General features: G+C 41.0%; 1 protein-coding gene across 2 annotated transcripts in view; it reads right to left on the bottom strand.

Annotated features, from left to right (window-relative positions):
* Nucleotides 1–12,014, bottom strand: part of btbd11b (BTB (POZ) domain containing 11b) — a 71,742-nt gene extending 59,728 nt beyond the window's left edge. For both annotated transcript variants that reach the window (XM_042411539.1, XM_042411540.1), the window contains exon 1: nucleotides 10,763–12,014. In XM_042411539.1, coding sequence (XP_042267473.1) covers nucleotides 10,763–11,615 — 853 coding nt within the window. In that variant the 5' untranslated portion in view covers nucleotides 11,616–12,014. The remainder of the gene's footprint in view (nucleotides 1–10,762) is intronic.
* Between the last annotated feature and the right edge of the window lie 3,579 nt (nucleotides 12,015–15,593).

The raw sequence follows: 15,593 nt of genomic DNA, 5'->3' as shown, positions 1-15,593 counted from the left end.
TAATTCAAAGAAAGAATCAAATAAACAATCAAGGTAATTATTTAAACACTGCAAATTTTAGATTACGTGTCTCTGAGAAGAAGTTGATCTTTGTAGACTCGTTATTTACCAAAGTTCAAAAATCATGCAGAGAGAAATACTATGTGGTTGAATACCTCTTTTTTTTAACCTACTGACACCTCAACAGACCAAAATACGACTTTTTCACAGCTCTGGTCTATTATAGCCAGCACACAAAATACTAGCACTGGGGAGCTATCATTCATTTCAGAATTTCCACCTGTGCTTTGACATGTCAAAATATTTTACCATGGAAAAGGCCTGTGCCCTATAGCCACAAGACGGGTTTTGAGGTTTTGAGTTTTTCTCAACTTGAAAAACTCACTATTTTGAATGAAAAAAGAACAGACATGTTACAAGGACTGACTGCTGAAAGGCATTCTGGGAAATGTGGGAAAACAGTAGCTGAAAGTGGCCTACTGTATGAGGTAAAGTGGTTGATGATATGTGATAGTTTTTTCTTTTCAAACTTATCTTAGATTTTAAGGGTCCACACTTCATTTTGGCCTCATTCCAAACCACCGAACAGCTTGTGTAAGATTCAGTAATGACACAGCAGACAGCAGCAGTGATCAGCACAAACCAGCATATACATCCTTATATTCAAGGATAATTATGTCCTTCAGTTAAAGTATATGTTTATTCCACAGGAACGCTGGCATGTCATAAGCAGAGATTGTTTATTTCTGCCGCACGAACTGTAACTGCTGTGTGTTTATACAGCTGAATTCGTTATTCGTCATGTGTCGAGGGAAACACGCATAAAGTGGTTTACAGAAGACTGAAATAATAGATGTTCAGCTCTCCACGATCACCTCAGAGATCCCAGACATGTTCGCACCCCTACGGCTTAGTGTGCTGCAGCCATGGATTAGTGAAAACTGCAGGAGAGTTAAACACTAGCAGCTTAGAGGCTATAAAGGAGAACGTTTTCTTCATCTTGACTAATCCACGGTAAAATGTTCAGGATACCTGAGGATTCAGAGACAAAATATGATTAATGAACCTTAAAGGAATAGTTTGACATATCAGGAAATATGCTTATTCTCTCTCTTGCTGAGAGTTAGATGAGAAGATCCGTTCTCATGTCTGTCCATTAAATATGAAGATGGAGCCAACAGCTGATAAGGCTGCATTTCACCAGCACCTTACACGTGTAACTGCGACCAGAAGCATGTTTTTATACTTCATGTCTATTTTATTCTGTTTCACGCACATAACTACAATGATTGTGTATCGGGCTTTGCCAAATCGTGGGTGACCTGCACTCAATACTGTGCCTGAACGCATTCTGTGTAGACACAGACGGAGGACTGTAGCTGCTGCTGCTGCTGCTGCTGCTGCTCTGCTAACATGCTGCTTTTGCTACACAAGCTGTGTGCACATCGTGTAAAGCTCACAAATTAACAACTTATGTCTCGTTTGTTTCCTGGAGTCTCTGCTGTTGCAAGCATCCAGGAATTCACTATCCACTGTGTGGGAGACAGTCCAGGGGCCAAAAAGCCCAGGAAAGCTGCTGTGCACTGCCCTTTCACAGAGACAGGACGGTTAACCAGACATGCATTTGTCAAACCAACCAGTTAGTCCTCATCCTTCCTCCTTCTTTTCTTGTCTTTCCCTGTCTTTTCTCTTGTAAAACTGAAAAAGTACAGTTTGAAAATACTTCTGGTTAAGCATAAATCTCAATCTAAGTTCTGACCCTCATTCTGGGACGTCAAGCCGTAATGTGCACATTACTGTCCCCTGAGGCCAGAGGGCAGATTTCCCCCCAAACGTCCACTAGGTGAAAAAATGAGCTCATTCCACACTTGAAATCAAACTTGGAGAAGCGACACAAAGGTGAGATTTATTGGTTGGTTTGGAAAATGTACATCTGGTTAATCAATCCAATCTCTGTTAAAGGGCAGCGCACAGCAGTTTACCGGCAGGTGTGGGTTAGCCCCCGAATTGAGCTTGCTGCTAGTTGTATTCATTTTTCATCTAACTCTGGGCACGACAGCAAAAAAGTATATTTCCAAAAATATCATCATATATTTCCACCCAGCGATCCACATTGAGTGAGAGATACTGAAGCTGAAGTTAGTTGGACAAAAAGTGAAGAATACTGTGAGGTCTCTGATGAATGTCTTGATCTATCCCAAAAAAAACTCATCTAAGCTGTTGTCAAATAGGACTCAATGGGTGCTCTGGGCCGATAAGAGCTTCTCTTCACGCTGATTTGCTGACAGACTTGCTCTGTGTGGTGCTGGGCTGCTGGTAGATTTGGGAAATGATGATGTCCTGATATGACAGTATTATCAGCTGAGGATTATCACACACACCCAGAGGAGGCTAACTGTCACTACAGATGGTTTTCTCTCTGTTAATGAACTTATCGGTGATGTTGCTGCTGGCAGGTCCTCTGACTGTCAACTTTGCGTTACTGTGATTAAACAACAACAGGTGAGACTTCTGGTGACGTCATGAGCCGAGCAGCAGCTTGATTCTCCTGCAGCAGGATGAAACCCCTGAAAAACGAGCTAAATCACGACTTATTCACAAATATTCAACGCCAACTCTTCTGAGTAATACCGCAATGTCCAATCAAAAAAAGGAGGCCAAAAAGAAAGGCAAAGCAACCAAGAAAGACGACAAAAGAGACCAAACACCGTCACCCACAGGTGAAGTGCACACTGAAGCAAGCATGGCGGCTGTGCTAACAGAATTACATAACTTGCGACAGGAACACACAGAAGCCTCTCTAGACACAAAGGCTACTTTAAGCAGGGTTGAATCTGCCCTCGAAGATGTGCGGGCACGTACGACTAAACTAGAGCAACAAATGGCGGAGGTTGAACAGAGAACGAGTGATACGGAGGACAAAACACTCCGACACGAGCGAGCCATTCACTATCTGCTCCACAGAGAGGCAAAACTTTCTGCCAGATGTGAAGATCTCGAATCCAGAGCAAGACGGAATAATCTACACATATATGGAGTAAAAGCGGGAGAGGAGAAGGGTGACATGGTTACATTCATAACAAATCTGCTGCATACCTCGCTTGATCTACTTCAAGACAAGGATTTGCACATAGAGAGAGCGCATCACTAAAGACAGAGGTGTTCTTAACGAAATGGTCACCTATTATTTCTTTTCTTTCCCTCTGAGGAGAATGATGTTCCCATTCGTCTTCTTATTTAAATGTGAACAAGTTTTACTTGAAGTTTTACTTTTTTTTTCTTCTTTTTTTTTTGGTGTATATATACGTATGTATGTATTTGTAACTTTTTTTTTGTTTTGCTTTGTTTTTTAAAACTTGTTTATTTATTTATTTAATTTTTTTATTTACTTTTTTATTTACCTTTTTATTATTATTATTATTATTCATTTCATTTACTTATGCACTAATAATGGCTCCCATGCACTGATAAAGGCTGTATGGACACATGATGGAAGGTCAAAAATCATGAACGGACCCTTAACATTGCTTCATTTACACCTATATTAATATAAATAGTTGAAAAGCTGATTGTACTGTATGACTGCACTTGAGAAAAGGAAATAAAATAAGTTAAAAAAAAAAAAAAAACAACAACAGGTGAGATGATATAGGCCTAACTGGATTAGCATAATGTTGCTTGTTACTGGTGCAGTCCATCGTAATAGACAGAACTCTAGCATTTCTGGGTAATTGTGTAATTTATTTGCTATAAATTGGTGGAAGTACTGTATGTGTGTGTTTGTGTGTGATATGTCAATATCTTGGAATTTGATTCAAAGTTCACTAACTATGAATCCAGAAGCATCTTGACATGTCCCGACGTGTAGCTTTCACTATCCAACATATCACTTTTCTAATAGTGATAAGACAATTTCTTTGAGTTTCGCCTGCCACTCACCTCACATCAAAGAGGGAATATAAGTTAAAAGCTTGTTTACCAGTATCTTCTTCATAATTTTCAGCCAGAGTGGCTGTTATTTAAATTGGATCATTCCTCTCCATGCAACAATAGGAATTCAGAGCTGAAAAAACAACAACAGTGTGGTAGATACTGATGCTTCACCTAACTAATCCACTTGCTGGTACTTGTTTGCTCTTCTTCCTGCTATAATAAGAAGACATTGCTTGTCTGGGTCTCATCTGTCACCCACAGCTTCTCTTATGTATTTTCCTGTTTTGATCCTTGCCATCTGTGCCTCTTCCTCTCCCTTTGCTTTTCTTCCAAAGTCAACATCATGAACAATTCATTCTTAGCTACGGCTTTAATGGATTTAGCTCCATGCAGAGTAGTTGTTAAACAATTCTGGTCCAGCTTTGGAATACTCTCATTGTTTACTTAAATATATTAACTGAAGAACTAATTGAGATTACTGAGAAATGTGGAGGTGCCACCTTTGTTTACCTGTGTACTAACAAACTTTCTGTAAAATCATTGTCATCCCAGAAGATTGAACTCTATCTGTCCAAGAGGGAAACAAATTTCTTCCCAAGTCAGGAATAAAGCAGCAAAACCTCCCACTGACAATAAATAGGAAGCTAAACACATTATGCGGAATGATTTTAAAGCAATGAGTGCAGACTTTCTGGGTTGACACTGTCAGGGCTATAATGGATTAAATATAATTTCAGCGTAAAAGGTCAAGCATGAAAACTAGAAATATATACAAAAAGTAAATTCCTTAGTGGAAGCAGCTCCAGTGGTGTTTTCTCAAATGACATCACAGAAAGGTGAATCTGGTTTTTAGCCTTGAAGAGATTGTTCATAAATTTTGATTAAACTGGCCCAGATTTAAATATTGTATTCTTTTTTTGTTAAAAACAGGGCATGCCATTGGGGCGCTCAATTTCATTTTGTGTATAATGGGTGCAGACACACTCATAAAGTGAATGACCGATACTGAGCTTGTCAGCCAGTCAACTACATGTATCAACACACACAGAAGAGTGATACAGTGCAACTGAAACACATTCCTCTGAGGTGCATGAGAAAAAATTGATGGTTGCAGATGAAAAGAAGACACCTGATGTGTAGGCACTGCCAGCTGAGCACAGAATTAACTGTATTCTATCACCTGTCTTCTCTTAATCAACTGAGGTAAACTTGGCTGGAGCTCTCCCTCCCCGTACCAGACTCCATGTCAGATCAGCATTCCTCATTCCCTTCCCAACCTCACGATTAATACCAGATCTTGCTCCTGGGCCATGCATGGGTGACTCTGTGAGTGTGTGCGTCCCTCTCTGTGTGCATGAAGTCTGAATGAAAGTGTCTGCTGCTGCCTGTTATTCCTGTATCTGTTGCTGTGTAAGGGTTTCCCTAGCACAGATATGCTATATCTCTCTCCCAGACATAGTGGGGACTGGTCTCCACTGGTACAGCGTGGTACCATTGTAGACCGCAGTCATTCCTGTCTGCCTGCCTTCCCCGCAGCATGTGTGCGCCAGGCACCGACCTCGCAACAGCAACACTGGCTATTGGATGAGGAACAAAAGACCTGTGAATAGAATGGGTCCTGCACTTTTTCACCCACATGGAGCTCTACTAAAAACAGCACAAAGCTACATAGTAGAAGAACAGTAAAATGTCAGTGTTTTGCAGCTGTGAGAGTGATGATACTTTCCAATGTCTAACTGAGCATATACATCATATCCTCAACAAGTACTCCTTTGCACAACATAGTACTGGTTTTTACATGTGATATCTGTTTCTGGGAAAATTATCAACATGAGGTCTTACTTTTGAATGTAAACTGCTGACTGTATGTCAACATTTCAAAGCATGTTTTTAAAAGGAAAAATCCCACCTGAGTTACACGCTGTTAGATATCATCGATCTGTACAGTTTCAGTGGTTTCCAGGGGGATGTGCCTCAGTGCAATAATTTACTATTTTTATGTGCCCAGTTTTGCCTGTTCAGTTGGTGATTTTCAACATTACCCAGAGTGCCTTTTGACTAAGAAAGGTGTGCTCTCTGTGCTGGAGAGAATGTGCATTATCGAAGGTGATAGCAAAGAATGTTTTCCAGCCAAGAAAAAGTGAGAGTGAAGAGAGAACAGTGCAACAGAGCTGCATGCGTAGTTGTTCAAATTTCCTCAAATTACCCCTCAACAGTGTTATATTTCACATGTTCACAAGTTGTGGCTGCATTGAAATCTACTGAGGCTGCGTACAGTGTTGAATTTAGTATCTCTGTCCAACCCTTTCTCCTAGATATTACATTTATATGCCTGCTCTATGACGGATTTCTCTCTGTATGATTGATGAATGTCAATGGTTCTGTGATGCTGCAGGATTGACACTGAAAATACATTAGCATTTCTTTCAGCATGTGTTTAGAAAAGGGTATAGCTTTTGCAAGTTTCCTTCACAGGCTTTGACAAATAAAAGAACACTAGAAAAAAAATTATACATACTGTAAAAGTTTTCCCTATTTGATTAAGAATTTACTCTTACTAAATTTATTAACTTGTAACTTAATTATTACATAATTAAGTTACAAACTAATATACTCTACAAACTAATACATTTTTTCTGATTTTGTAAAGATTTTGCAATGTTTCTTTAAACCTGCATTAACTGATTTTTTTCCCCTTTTTTTGGCTATTGGGGGACATTACAATAAGCTGTAAACACAATGTTGACATATCACTTAATGAAGCTGTTGTGGTGAACATGTTAGCAAATATTTGCATATTTACACATCCAGCAGTCATAAGCTTACATTTGGAGTCATGCTTCTGGCAACAATGACAGTTTTGGGTTTTTAAAAATTTTTTGGGCATTTCTGCCTCCATTGGATAGTTATAGTATGACATGCAACAAAGGTCCCTCGAACCACGGATGTTGTCATTACGTGGCATGCGCAGTAGCCATTCGGCTACTAGGACACTCCGACCATGACAAATGCAAGTCTGTTTTGGACTCCACCAACTCCTGACTTAAAAAAACAGCTAAATTCTCCACTAAGTTCACCAACTAGCCGTTAACTTTGTCTGCTGTGTGGTGTTGGGCAGGTAGGGTGCAGGGGGTTTATGAGAACTTTCTGCTGAAAACAGCTGCCTGCTGTGACACATTAGACATAATAACTTCATTCATTCTTAGCATAAAAAATATTCATAATAGTTGCTTAAATTAGCTTAAATAGGTCATAATTATCCACAAGCTTACAAGGCTACTTGGTGGAGCGCTCCAGAAATGGTCGCCTTTGTATTGTAAGTAAAGAATGTTTACTCTTGATGATTTAGTCTGCTAAAAATTCTCTGTAGACTGTTATCCATGTAAACTGTAGCAGCAATGTACGTATATCAAAATCAGTTCATGTATGGTTGGCCACCTCTGTGAGAATAAAAAAAAACAAAAAAACAAATACCACTGCATCACTCTGCATAATGCAAAATGGGCCTGGGATTGCAAAGTACATTACCTACACTTATTTTAAATGAATTTAGGGTGAAATGTTCCTTTAAATCTTTTAACCAAATCAGCTCTGCCTAGACTTGAAAGGTCCATCACCAAGTCATCTCACACCTAACGTGATTAGAAACTAGTCCTCGGGGGACATATTCCTGAGCACCGGATATCATATTCTACTAGATATTTTCGGTGACATGCACATGTCGTTAAGGAAATCAAAGAATCAGTGTGTTCCTGGGTCTAGTGGGAGCTATAAGAAATATTCCACCTTATAGAGAGGTTTCCTGTTCTGACAGGATACCACAGCCGAAGAAGGGAAACCCAACACCCACCTGCAAATAACACTGAGTCAGACATGGCGAGAGGAGCCCCTGACATCTTGATGTATGTGTGTGTGTGTGTGTGTGTATGTGTGTGTGTGTGTGTGTGTGTGTGTGTGTTGGGCTTGTGTGTGGGAGGCCTGCCATATGCTAGATTTGCCAATGCAGAACTGCAAACTGCAGTAGGTGAGAACAGACATTTTATATATATGGATCCTGTGTTGAGGCTTGTCATGTGAATTCATAAAAGAAACATGAACAAGCTTTTTTCTTTACTCTCTGATTAATAACAAAGACATACAGTAAATCCATGCATCCCAATATATAACATACTATAGTATATACAGTACAGATGCAACCAAGACTACAGAGCTTCTTTTACTTGTTGGACTGCTCTTCTCTTTAACTCATTATCGAGGTACCTGCTAGAAGCTAAAAAGTGCAAAAGGGAAAACATCCGGTCCAGTGACTACCTTATTGAATTTATGACAGCACAAAAGGAAATCAGCTTTGGTTTGAAGAGATGCAATAAAGATATTCATAAAGGCCTCCTCACAAAGCTGGGTCACCAGCGTTAGCATAATATGGAAAAATCACCTCAATTACTCCCACTTGGCAGAGAGAGACAGAGAGAATGGATGGAGCAATATGGAGGTTCAATTTGGCAGGCGGTGGCTCAGTTAAGGTCAACCCACCCTCGAATTAACTTGCTGTATGGTTTTACTGGGAAGACAACAAATGCTGTGATCATGTCTCAGCCTTATCTGTCACTGCAGATAGATGATGTTTAGTGGTCCTGCAGTGTCAGTGTAAGAAATGTGGTGGAGGACGAAATCCTCTACAACATGGAACGTCTTATATTAACTTGACCAGTCATCCTGAGATACCCTGACGGACACACACCTCTAGTGTCTGTAAACCTATCAGGCTTAAAGTTTATTAATTGATGAACCACACATAAAATTCAGGCCACTTAGCCTTGGGCATTACGTCAATATTCCACGTGCTCCAGATGTTTTACTTGCATCTCCACCTATTCACTGGTCCAATGCACCACTGAACATTCACCACACCTCTTCTACAGCTGCTGGAACCTTGCTGCATGCCAAGTGGCCTGACGACTGAATATATACATTTAGTACTGTACGATATGTGCTCACACTGTAAACTCTGATGTTTTATTGCTCTCTCTTAGAACCAGTAGGTGATTTGAAGGGGGAATGAGGGGGGATGATAGTCTCCATGTTAGCAAAATGACCAAATTTAATCCCCCTAACCTGCCATCCCCCCTCTCCGTCCCTTTGTAGCAGACAGAGTGCAGGGACAGAGGGGTTGTTTAGTTGAATATGTTAGTTTAGTCTGCCTAACTCTTCAATCCTTTATCTGATTGAGGTTTGTGCAAGTTAGAATCTATGGCCCAGACCATGGCTCTGAAATATAAGTAGCCAAACTGTGCTCTGTATTGATGAATCTGTGGCGCTGTCTGTGGTGCTGAAGTAGCAGACGGATTTGTAATTGTGCCCTTTTTTCTCAGTCCCTCCCTTCTGTCAGTTTTATCTTGGATCTATAATATTCTCTATACTATAAATACTCAATTCTATTGTAGCATTTATATAGAATAGTGTCATCTTTATGATTAAAGTGAAAAGTAGCCATAGGTAGCCATGGGGTGCTCCCATTTGGCCCCCTGTTAAAAATTAAAAAATCACTGACTGCTTAGAACTATATGTAAGCAGTCTTGGCATTTTTGCATTGTGTGTCAATACGTACTGTACTGTTAATATATATTGTAATCAGTGCAAATAGAAACACTTTTACAGGATTCTGATTCTGACCGTAGGACAGAAACAAGCCATGCAATGTGTCATGTATTGTGGTGAGCATAGTGTTGTTATACCACACCTTTAAATCAAACAGGTACAGTGAAATTAAGTGCTCTGCAAGTGTCTGTTGGTGATTTATTAATACAGAGTCTCTAAAACTCTCTCTCTGTGTGTCTGTCTGTCTCTCTTTCTCACTCTATAACTCAGTTTTATTCACATCACTCTGCATAATGCATGATAGCACATAGGCCCCCCAAGGCCTTTCATTACGTAAACCTGTTGCAAGAGGAGCCACAGCAGCACTTTTACAGCAGCCATCAAAACAGGGGCAAGCATGTTTTAGAGTGGTTTGTGATGTATTGCCAGTTAAGCAGCAGCGAAGTCTAAATACAATTACACTTGTACTTTCAAAGTGCACACCAAAAGGTATTTCTGAACACTTGGAAAGCCAATGTGAAAACTACTGGGGAGGTATTATGAGGACCAGAATCAGCAAATGTAGGCAGGAATGAAAGGCCTCCCTCCTCTCTGGGTGAAAAGAATAAAACTCACATCAGCAGGGCATCATTGTAGGAAACCAGCAGGGAGAGTCCCTTTCAATGAAAGCTCTCAGTGAGGATTTAAGCCTGGGGATACCATCATTTTGTGCATTAACAAAACAGCCACATATGAGAAGGATATCAGAGAATAATGTCTATGCAATATTACACCACACATGAGAGAGGAAGCTAGCTGGTGGCCCTTGATCTCTACTCAGTCATCACCTGTCTGCAACCCTGCAGCTGCTGCACTCTGAGAAGAAAAAGCACAATTTCTGCTGCAGAAATGCTCTTTCGCTGATGTGTTTTATTTTAAGTAAACAGTTTCTCAACCAAAGAGAAGTTGTGGTGTTCCCATCAGGGACTCACAATTGTGCCATTTATGTAGTGCCGTTTATGTTGCAGTGAGATTTCAACTCTGTTTGTTACATTAATTAGGAGTAAGTCCAGTGATGAAGCCTTTACCTTGTTTTTTGGTTATAAGCATCAATGAGATGAGAGTGGGAACTCTTCAAGTGACATTCACGCACAGGGATGATGCACTTGCACACATGCACAATCTGCAAGTGCATCAGGATATGGAGAACAGACGGACCCTGTTGCATTGACTTACAGTGTTCACAACTCACCGCTTGCATTCTTCCCACAGATCAGGTGTTGCCAGGGTTGCAGAGACCCCCATAGCTCTGCATCACTGTTGACGGCCTGCTCCAGGATCTCCACGGTAAACTTGGGGATCCCGTTATCCGTCTCCAGCAGCGCACTGCGCAGCACCCGCGCGTACACCTCGCGGAAGAGGCTCTCCATGCACGCAGCCAGGTAGATCGCCGCGTGTTCGTGGATCCTTACCGCAACCCTGCTGTCGACCATCCACCTGAAGAACTTCCCCACGTTGAAGATGAGTCCGCAGCGCACCGACTTGCCGCGGCTGAACTTGTCCTCTTCCGTGCTCATGTTGTACAGGGACAAGGCACCGAGGGCCGCGCTGATGCAGTTCATCGAGACGCTCCACGACAGGACGATCTTTATGGCACTTTGGATCTCATATTTGGTGCATTTAGCGTAGCGCAAACTCAGGCGCTGCGCCTCCTTGGCGACCCTGACCAGGGCCCGGTTAACCAGCACCGAGAGCCTGAGCAGGACGTCCTGTGGAGGGGTCGGCAGGCTCATCTCCTCGTCCCTGTTCAGTGCGCTCGCCACTTCCCCGAGGCTCCACGGCACATCCTCAAGCTCGGGTAGTTTAGCGCACTGCCCGGTGCACTCCAGGATCTCGGCGTCTTCGACCAGGACCGTGTTAACAGTGTCCAGACTGTTGTGTCGACTGTGCATCGAGTCAGTTAAATGCCAGTAATTCCCCCCATGTGCCTCTGAGCAGCACAGCGACGCACTGGAAGATCTGAAGGAGTCGGCGGCTCCACCATAACCCGAGTCTAGCGTCAAATCCTCCAGGGTCCTCGTTACTGACTTGCTACTCCTTGCCATAACTGCACTTCATACTGTAAAAGAGGGCTTGGGAAAACAAAAGTGCAGGAAAATATTCAAGACGGTGGAGTTTTGGATACGCACACGCCTTGCACGACGTCTGGTGACTTTGTATTATTATTCTTATTTCAGGAAAAGTCCATCCAAGGCTGTCATACAAAGTTATAGAGTACTATCTCACTACAGCGCATCAACAGTCACACTGTGTTTTACCAGCGCAGTGCCTGACAGATGGAGGCGGGGCTGTGGAGAACCGAGAACAGCTGTCAGCCAATGGACTCTCGGGATGAAGCAGCAAAGAGTTTTAATTGGATCGTTTTACGGGATCAATAGAAAGTCATTGATGTAGCTCATGATTAAGCTTATCAATAAAAGTCGATGTAAAAAGTGAAAACGATGTTGCTTTATTGTCAAGATTTTTGGGGAAAAAAGTTTATTTCCCAAAATGTTAGATTGGCATAAATGCAGAAATCCTATCAAATGTTACAGCAAGTAAAATGACAGAATGATAGAAATTGCAGTAAATAATAAATCACATAATATAGAAGCAGCTGCTCTTATATAACCATGTTTAGAGGACACGTCCTCAAGAGGATCAGGCTTTTCAGATATTTTCTGAGGGCCCATGTCTGATCGTAACATGACTCAAGACCATTAATAATAGATTGCATGCATAATGTATCCTTCCCTCTCTGTTGCTCTGGTGGAGAACTCATTGAAAAGATCTGAATTACTTTCAAGGTCACTCCCTGGGATCACTGACAGGGTCTAACCTTGTTGTTCCACCCTAAACCTCTGGCTCTGGAGTCTGCATGAACGCAAATGCATCTTTGTAGTACTAACTTAAATAAAAGCCGAGATGAATACCTGCAAATGAACAAGGGCTGTTTAAAAGACAGCAGGATCATTCTTTATTCTCAAACAGCAGCAGTGAGGTGTGTGGTGAGAGTTGAATGTACTGGAAATAACACTAATACTGGCAAAAACCAGTTCACTGCAAATAACGGTAGGCTACAATTTCCAGGTCCAGTCTTAAAATAGTCTAATTGATGGAAATAGCCTAAACTGGTGGTAGAGAATAATTAGTTCATGCTGGAGATTGCTCGCTGATCTGTGGGACTGAGGCTAAGTCTGAGATGCAGTGAGACTGTAGCTTCTGCATTTGACAGCAGGTTGGTCTTTCTGGAGCAACAGTGAACCCTGGTGTTGTGCAGTCAAACTTCAGTTTATGTGTCAGGGCAAAGGGCTCCAATTTCCCACAAATTACACAGAATTAACACAAGTAACAAAAAATACTCACATTGGAATTGAATCATGATTGCAATTATTACTGTACCCTTTATTAGTTACAAACAAAAAAATAGTGGTTCTTCAGTGGGTCTTTGGGGTGGTTGAGGTGTTATATAGCACCACTGCTTTACAAAGAACCTGTTAAGCCCCTGTATGGTTCTTTAGAGGTTCTTTAGAGGTTCTTCAGGTTAGTTTAGTTTAGTTGGGGAAAGAATAAAAAAATACATTAAAATACAGAGTATTTCCTGAGGATAACACATCCCCTTGTTATCCCCTCCACTTATTATTTTATACTCTGTTTATTTACCAGTAACCTAACCCATATAAAATCTGTGGTGGTGGGATGCAACAAGACAGCTTGGATGCTAAGAGCTGTCAGGTGCAGTTTAAATTCTGTGGGAGGAGGAATACAATTGGAGGATGAGATAAAGGTAAGACTGTAGTCCATGAATGAATGTAAGCTGATAGGACGCTGAACAGTAGGAGGTTTTCAGGAAGTCTGTCCCCAAAATGATGTCACAAACTTCAATAAATAGGCTATCATTATATTCATATATTAACTGTTATGAGTTATTTATGTAGTCAAATAATTAGGTTACTTATGTCTTGATGTTTTGTGATTAAAGCATTCTGTGAGTAAAGTTTTCAATAATTTACAGTCATCTCAAGGCCCCCTGGTTGGCCCTGAGGTCCCCTTGTGAGCCTTGACCTTCCTTGTTGAGCACTGCATTCAAGTATTAACTACTTATTTACAATGTGGCCTTCAATGTCACATTCAAGACATCGGGACAAATCCATACAGCATAAAAATATTATACAATTCATCATCAAAAGTGTTCTTAATATCCTCAGCAACTACAACATTCTCATCACTGAGCAAAATACAATATTTAAACTAATAATAGTTTAAATAATATACGGGGCCGGCCCAATTTTCAAATTAAAACACTACAGGCATATATAATACACACAATTTGTATCAGTGAAGGCATACTAATCAAATCCACACTTAAACCATTTTCAGATCATCATCTCATAAGTAGTTTATTAATAGCCAACATATCCTACTCAACTTTACTCTGGAAAAAAAAATCTCGGTTGGAAGCTTATTCCTCTTCATCACAACAGTGCACTAACATTGTGTTTTTAACTAGAACTACTTTTGACCAGAGCACGTAGCCAGGCAAAGTAGGCGCATCCGCTGAACAACCTAACCCTGCGAGCGCCTATCAATGTACAGGTGCGCGAGCGGTCCTCAAAGAAAAGTCGAGGAAACTCAGCCGTTTGATTCATCAACTGGTCCCAGAAGGAACCGGCTTCAGAGAGAGAAAAAGCAGGTATGTTTTCAAGTGAGTGTCTTAGTGATAACTGCCACAAGATACGATGTTAATGTTACTTGCTTGTCAGGAGGATGTTTTCATTGGTATTTTCAAACTTTTCACCGTGTTTTGTAATGCTAACGTTAGAGTCACAACAGCCAGCTAATAGCCGAGCCTGACCAACCGTTTTAGCTGCTTTAACGCTAACTTGAAGGTTGATATTTTTGCTCAATAAACAACGCGGATAGCACAACATTGACGCTCAAAAAGAAAAAAATCGAGAAAGTGGAGCCAGTTGGAGCAGTGACATTATAGTAAGTTACGTTAACCAAAGATACTGAAACGCCTTTGGCCTTACTGACAAAGTTTGAGACTAGGGATGTCAGCGGTTAACCGCTGAGAATATTTTTGATGGTTAGGCATGTCGGTCTATAGCATACATAGTCCGCTAACGGCTAGACAGTTACGTGTTCACAACATCAGATATTCATTTTGAATAGATAAAGCATATACTGTAAAAAAATATGGACGTTGTCACCATGACGTCACCCATTGGTTTGTGAACTGCCGTTTTGAAGCCTGGAGTGTAGCGATTTGGCCGTCGCCATCTTTGATTTTTGGAGCCAGAAGTGACCATATTTGGACGAGAGGGTTTAGCTGACCATAACGCTAGCTGCTAACTCTGTTAGCACGATGCATTTACAATCTATGGTTAACAGTGGCCATGCTAATGCAAATGCTAATTTTCGCTAGCGAAAAACAGGCCTAAAACCGTGAAAACAAAATGTACACACCGGAAAAACGGATCATCCGACTCATTGGTGGGTCTTTTCTTAAAACCAAACGCTGAAAGACTTTTTTAGGCAATCACAATGTCACAATTAAAGCTGCAAGCAGCGTTGGTCGTGACCTCGCACTCTGGCCCGTCGGGATCAGATCATTTTGCTCATGAAAAATGAGGGATATTTCTTGTGTGGTGTGCTTTTATTTTGAAAGTTTGATTGACATGTGCACTGTCAGGTGTGTAGAGACAATAAGTAACTGCAGCTGGAAACAGAACAATACTCATATATTTGAATGGAGAGTGTGAGCAAACCCACACCTTTTTGAACACCTTTTTACTGCTTCCAAATAGTTTTAGATACAGACTTTGAACTTTAAATGAGTCAGGAGACTTTGACCTACAAATCTTGAATTTACATGTTTTTTCTATGTTTTACTGTTTTTGAGATATTAGAATTTGACTTTTACAGTCTTTTCTTGCTCCTCCTGTGATTTTATAATGAGTGTGTATCGCACTTAGGGAGTGACATCACCAGGAGCTGTTGGAGAGGAGGATTTTAGAGTACGCTTCTTGTGAAATCTCTTC

This window comes from Thunnus maccoyii, chromosome 5 (genome assembly GCF_910596095.1).
Source record: "Thunnus maccoyii chromosome 5, fThuMac1.1, whole genome shotgun sequence".
Classification (NCBI taxonomy): domain Eukaryota; kingdom Metazoa; phylum Chordata; class Actinopteri; order Scombriformes; family Scombridae; genus Thunnus; species Thunnus maccoyii.
This window is presented reverse-complemented; position numbering and strand designations above follow the sequence as displayed.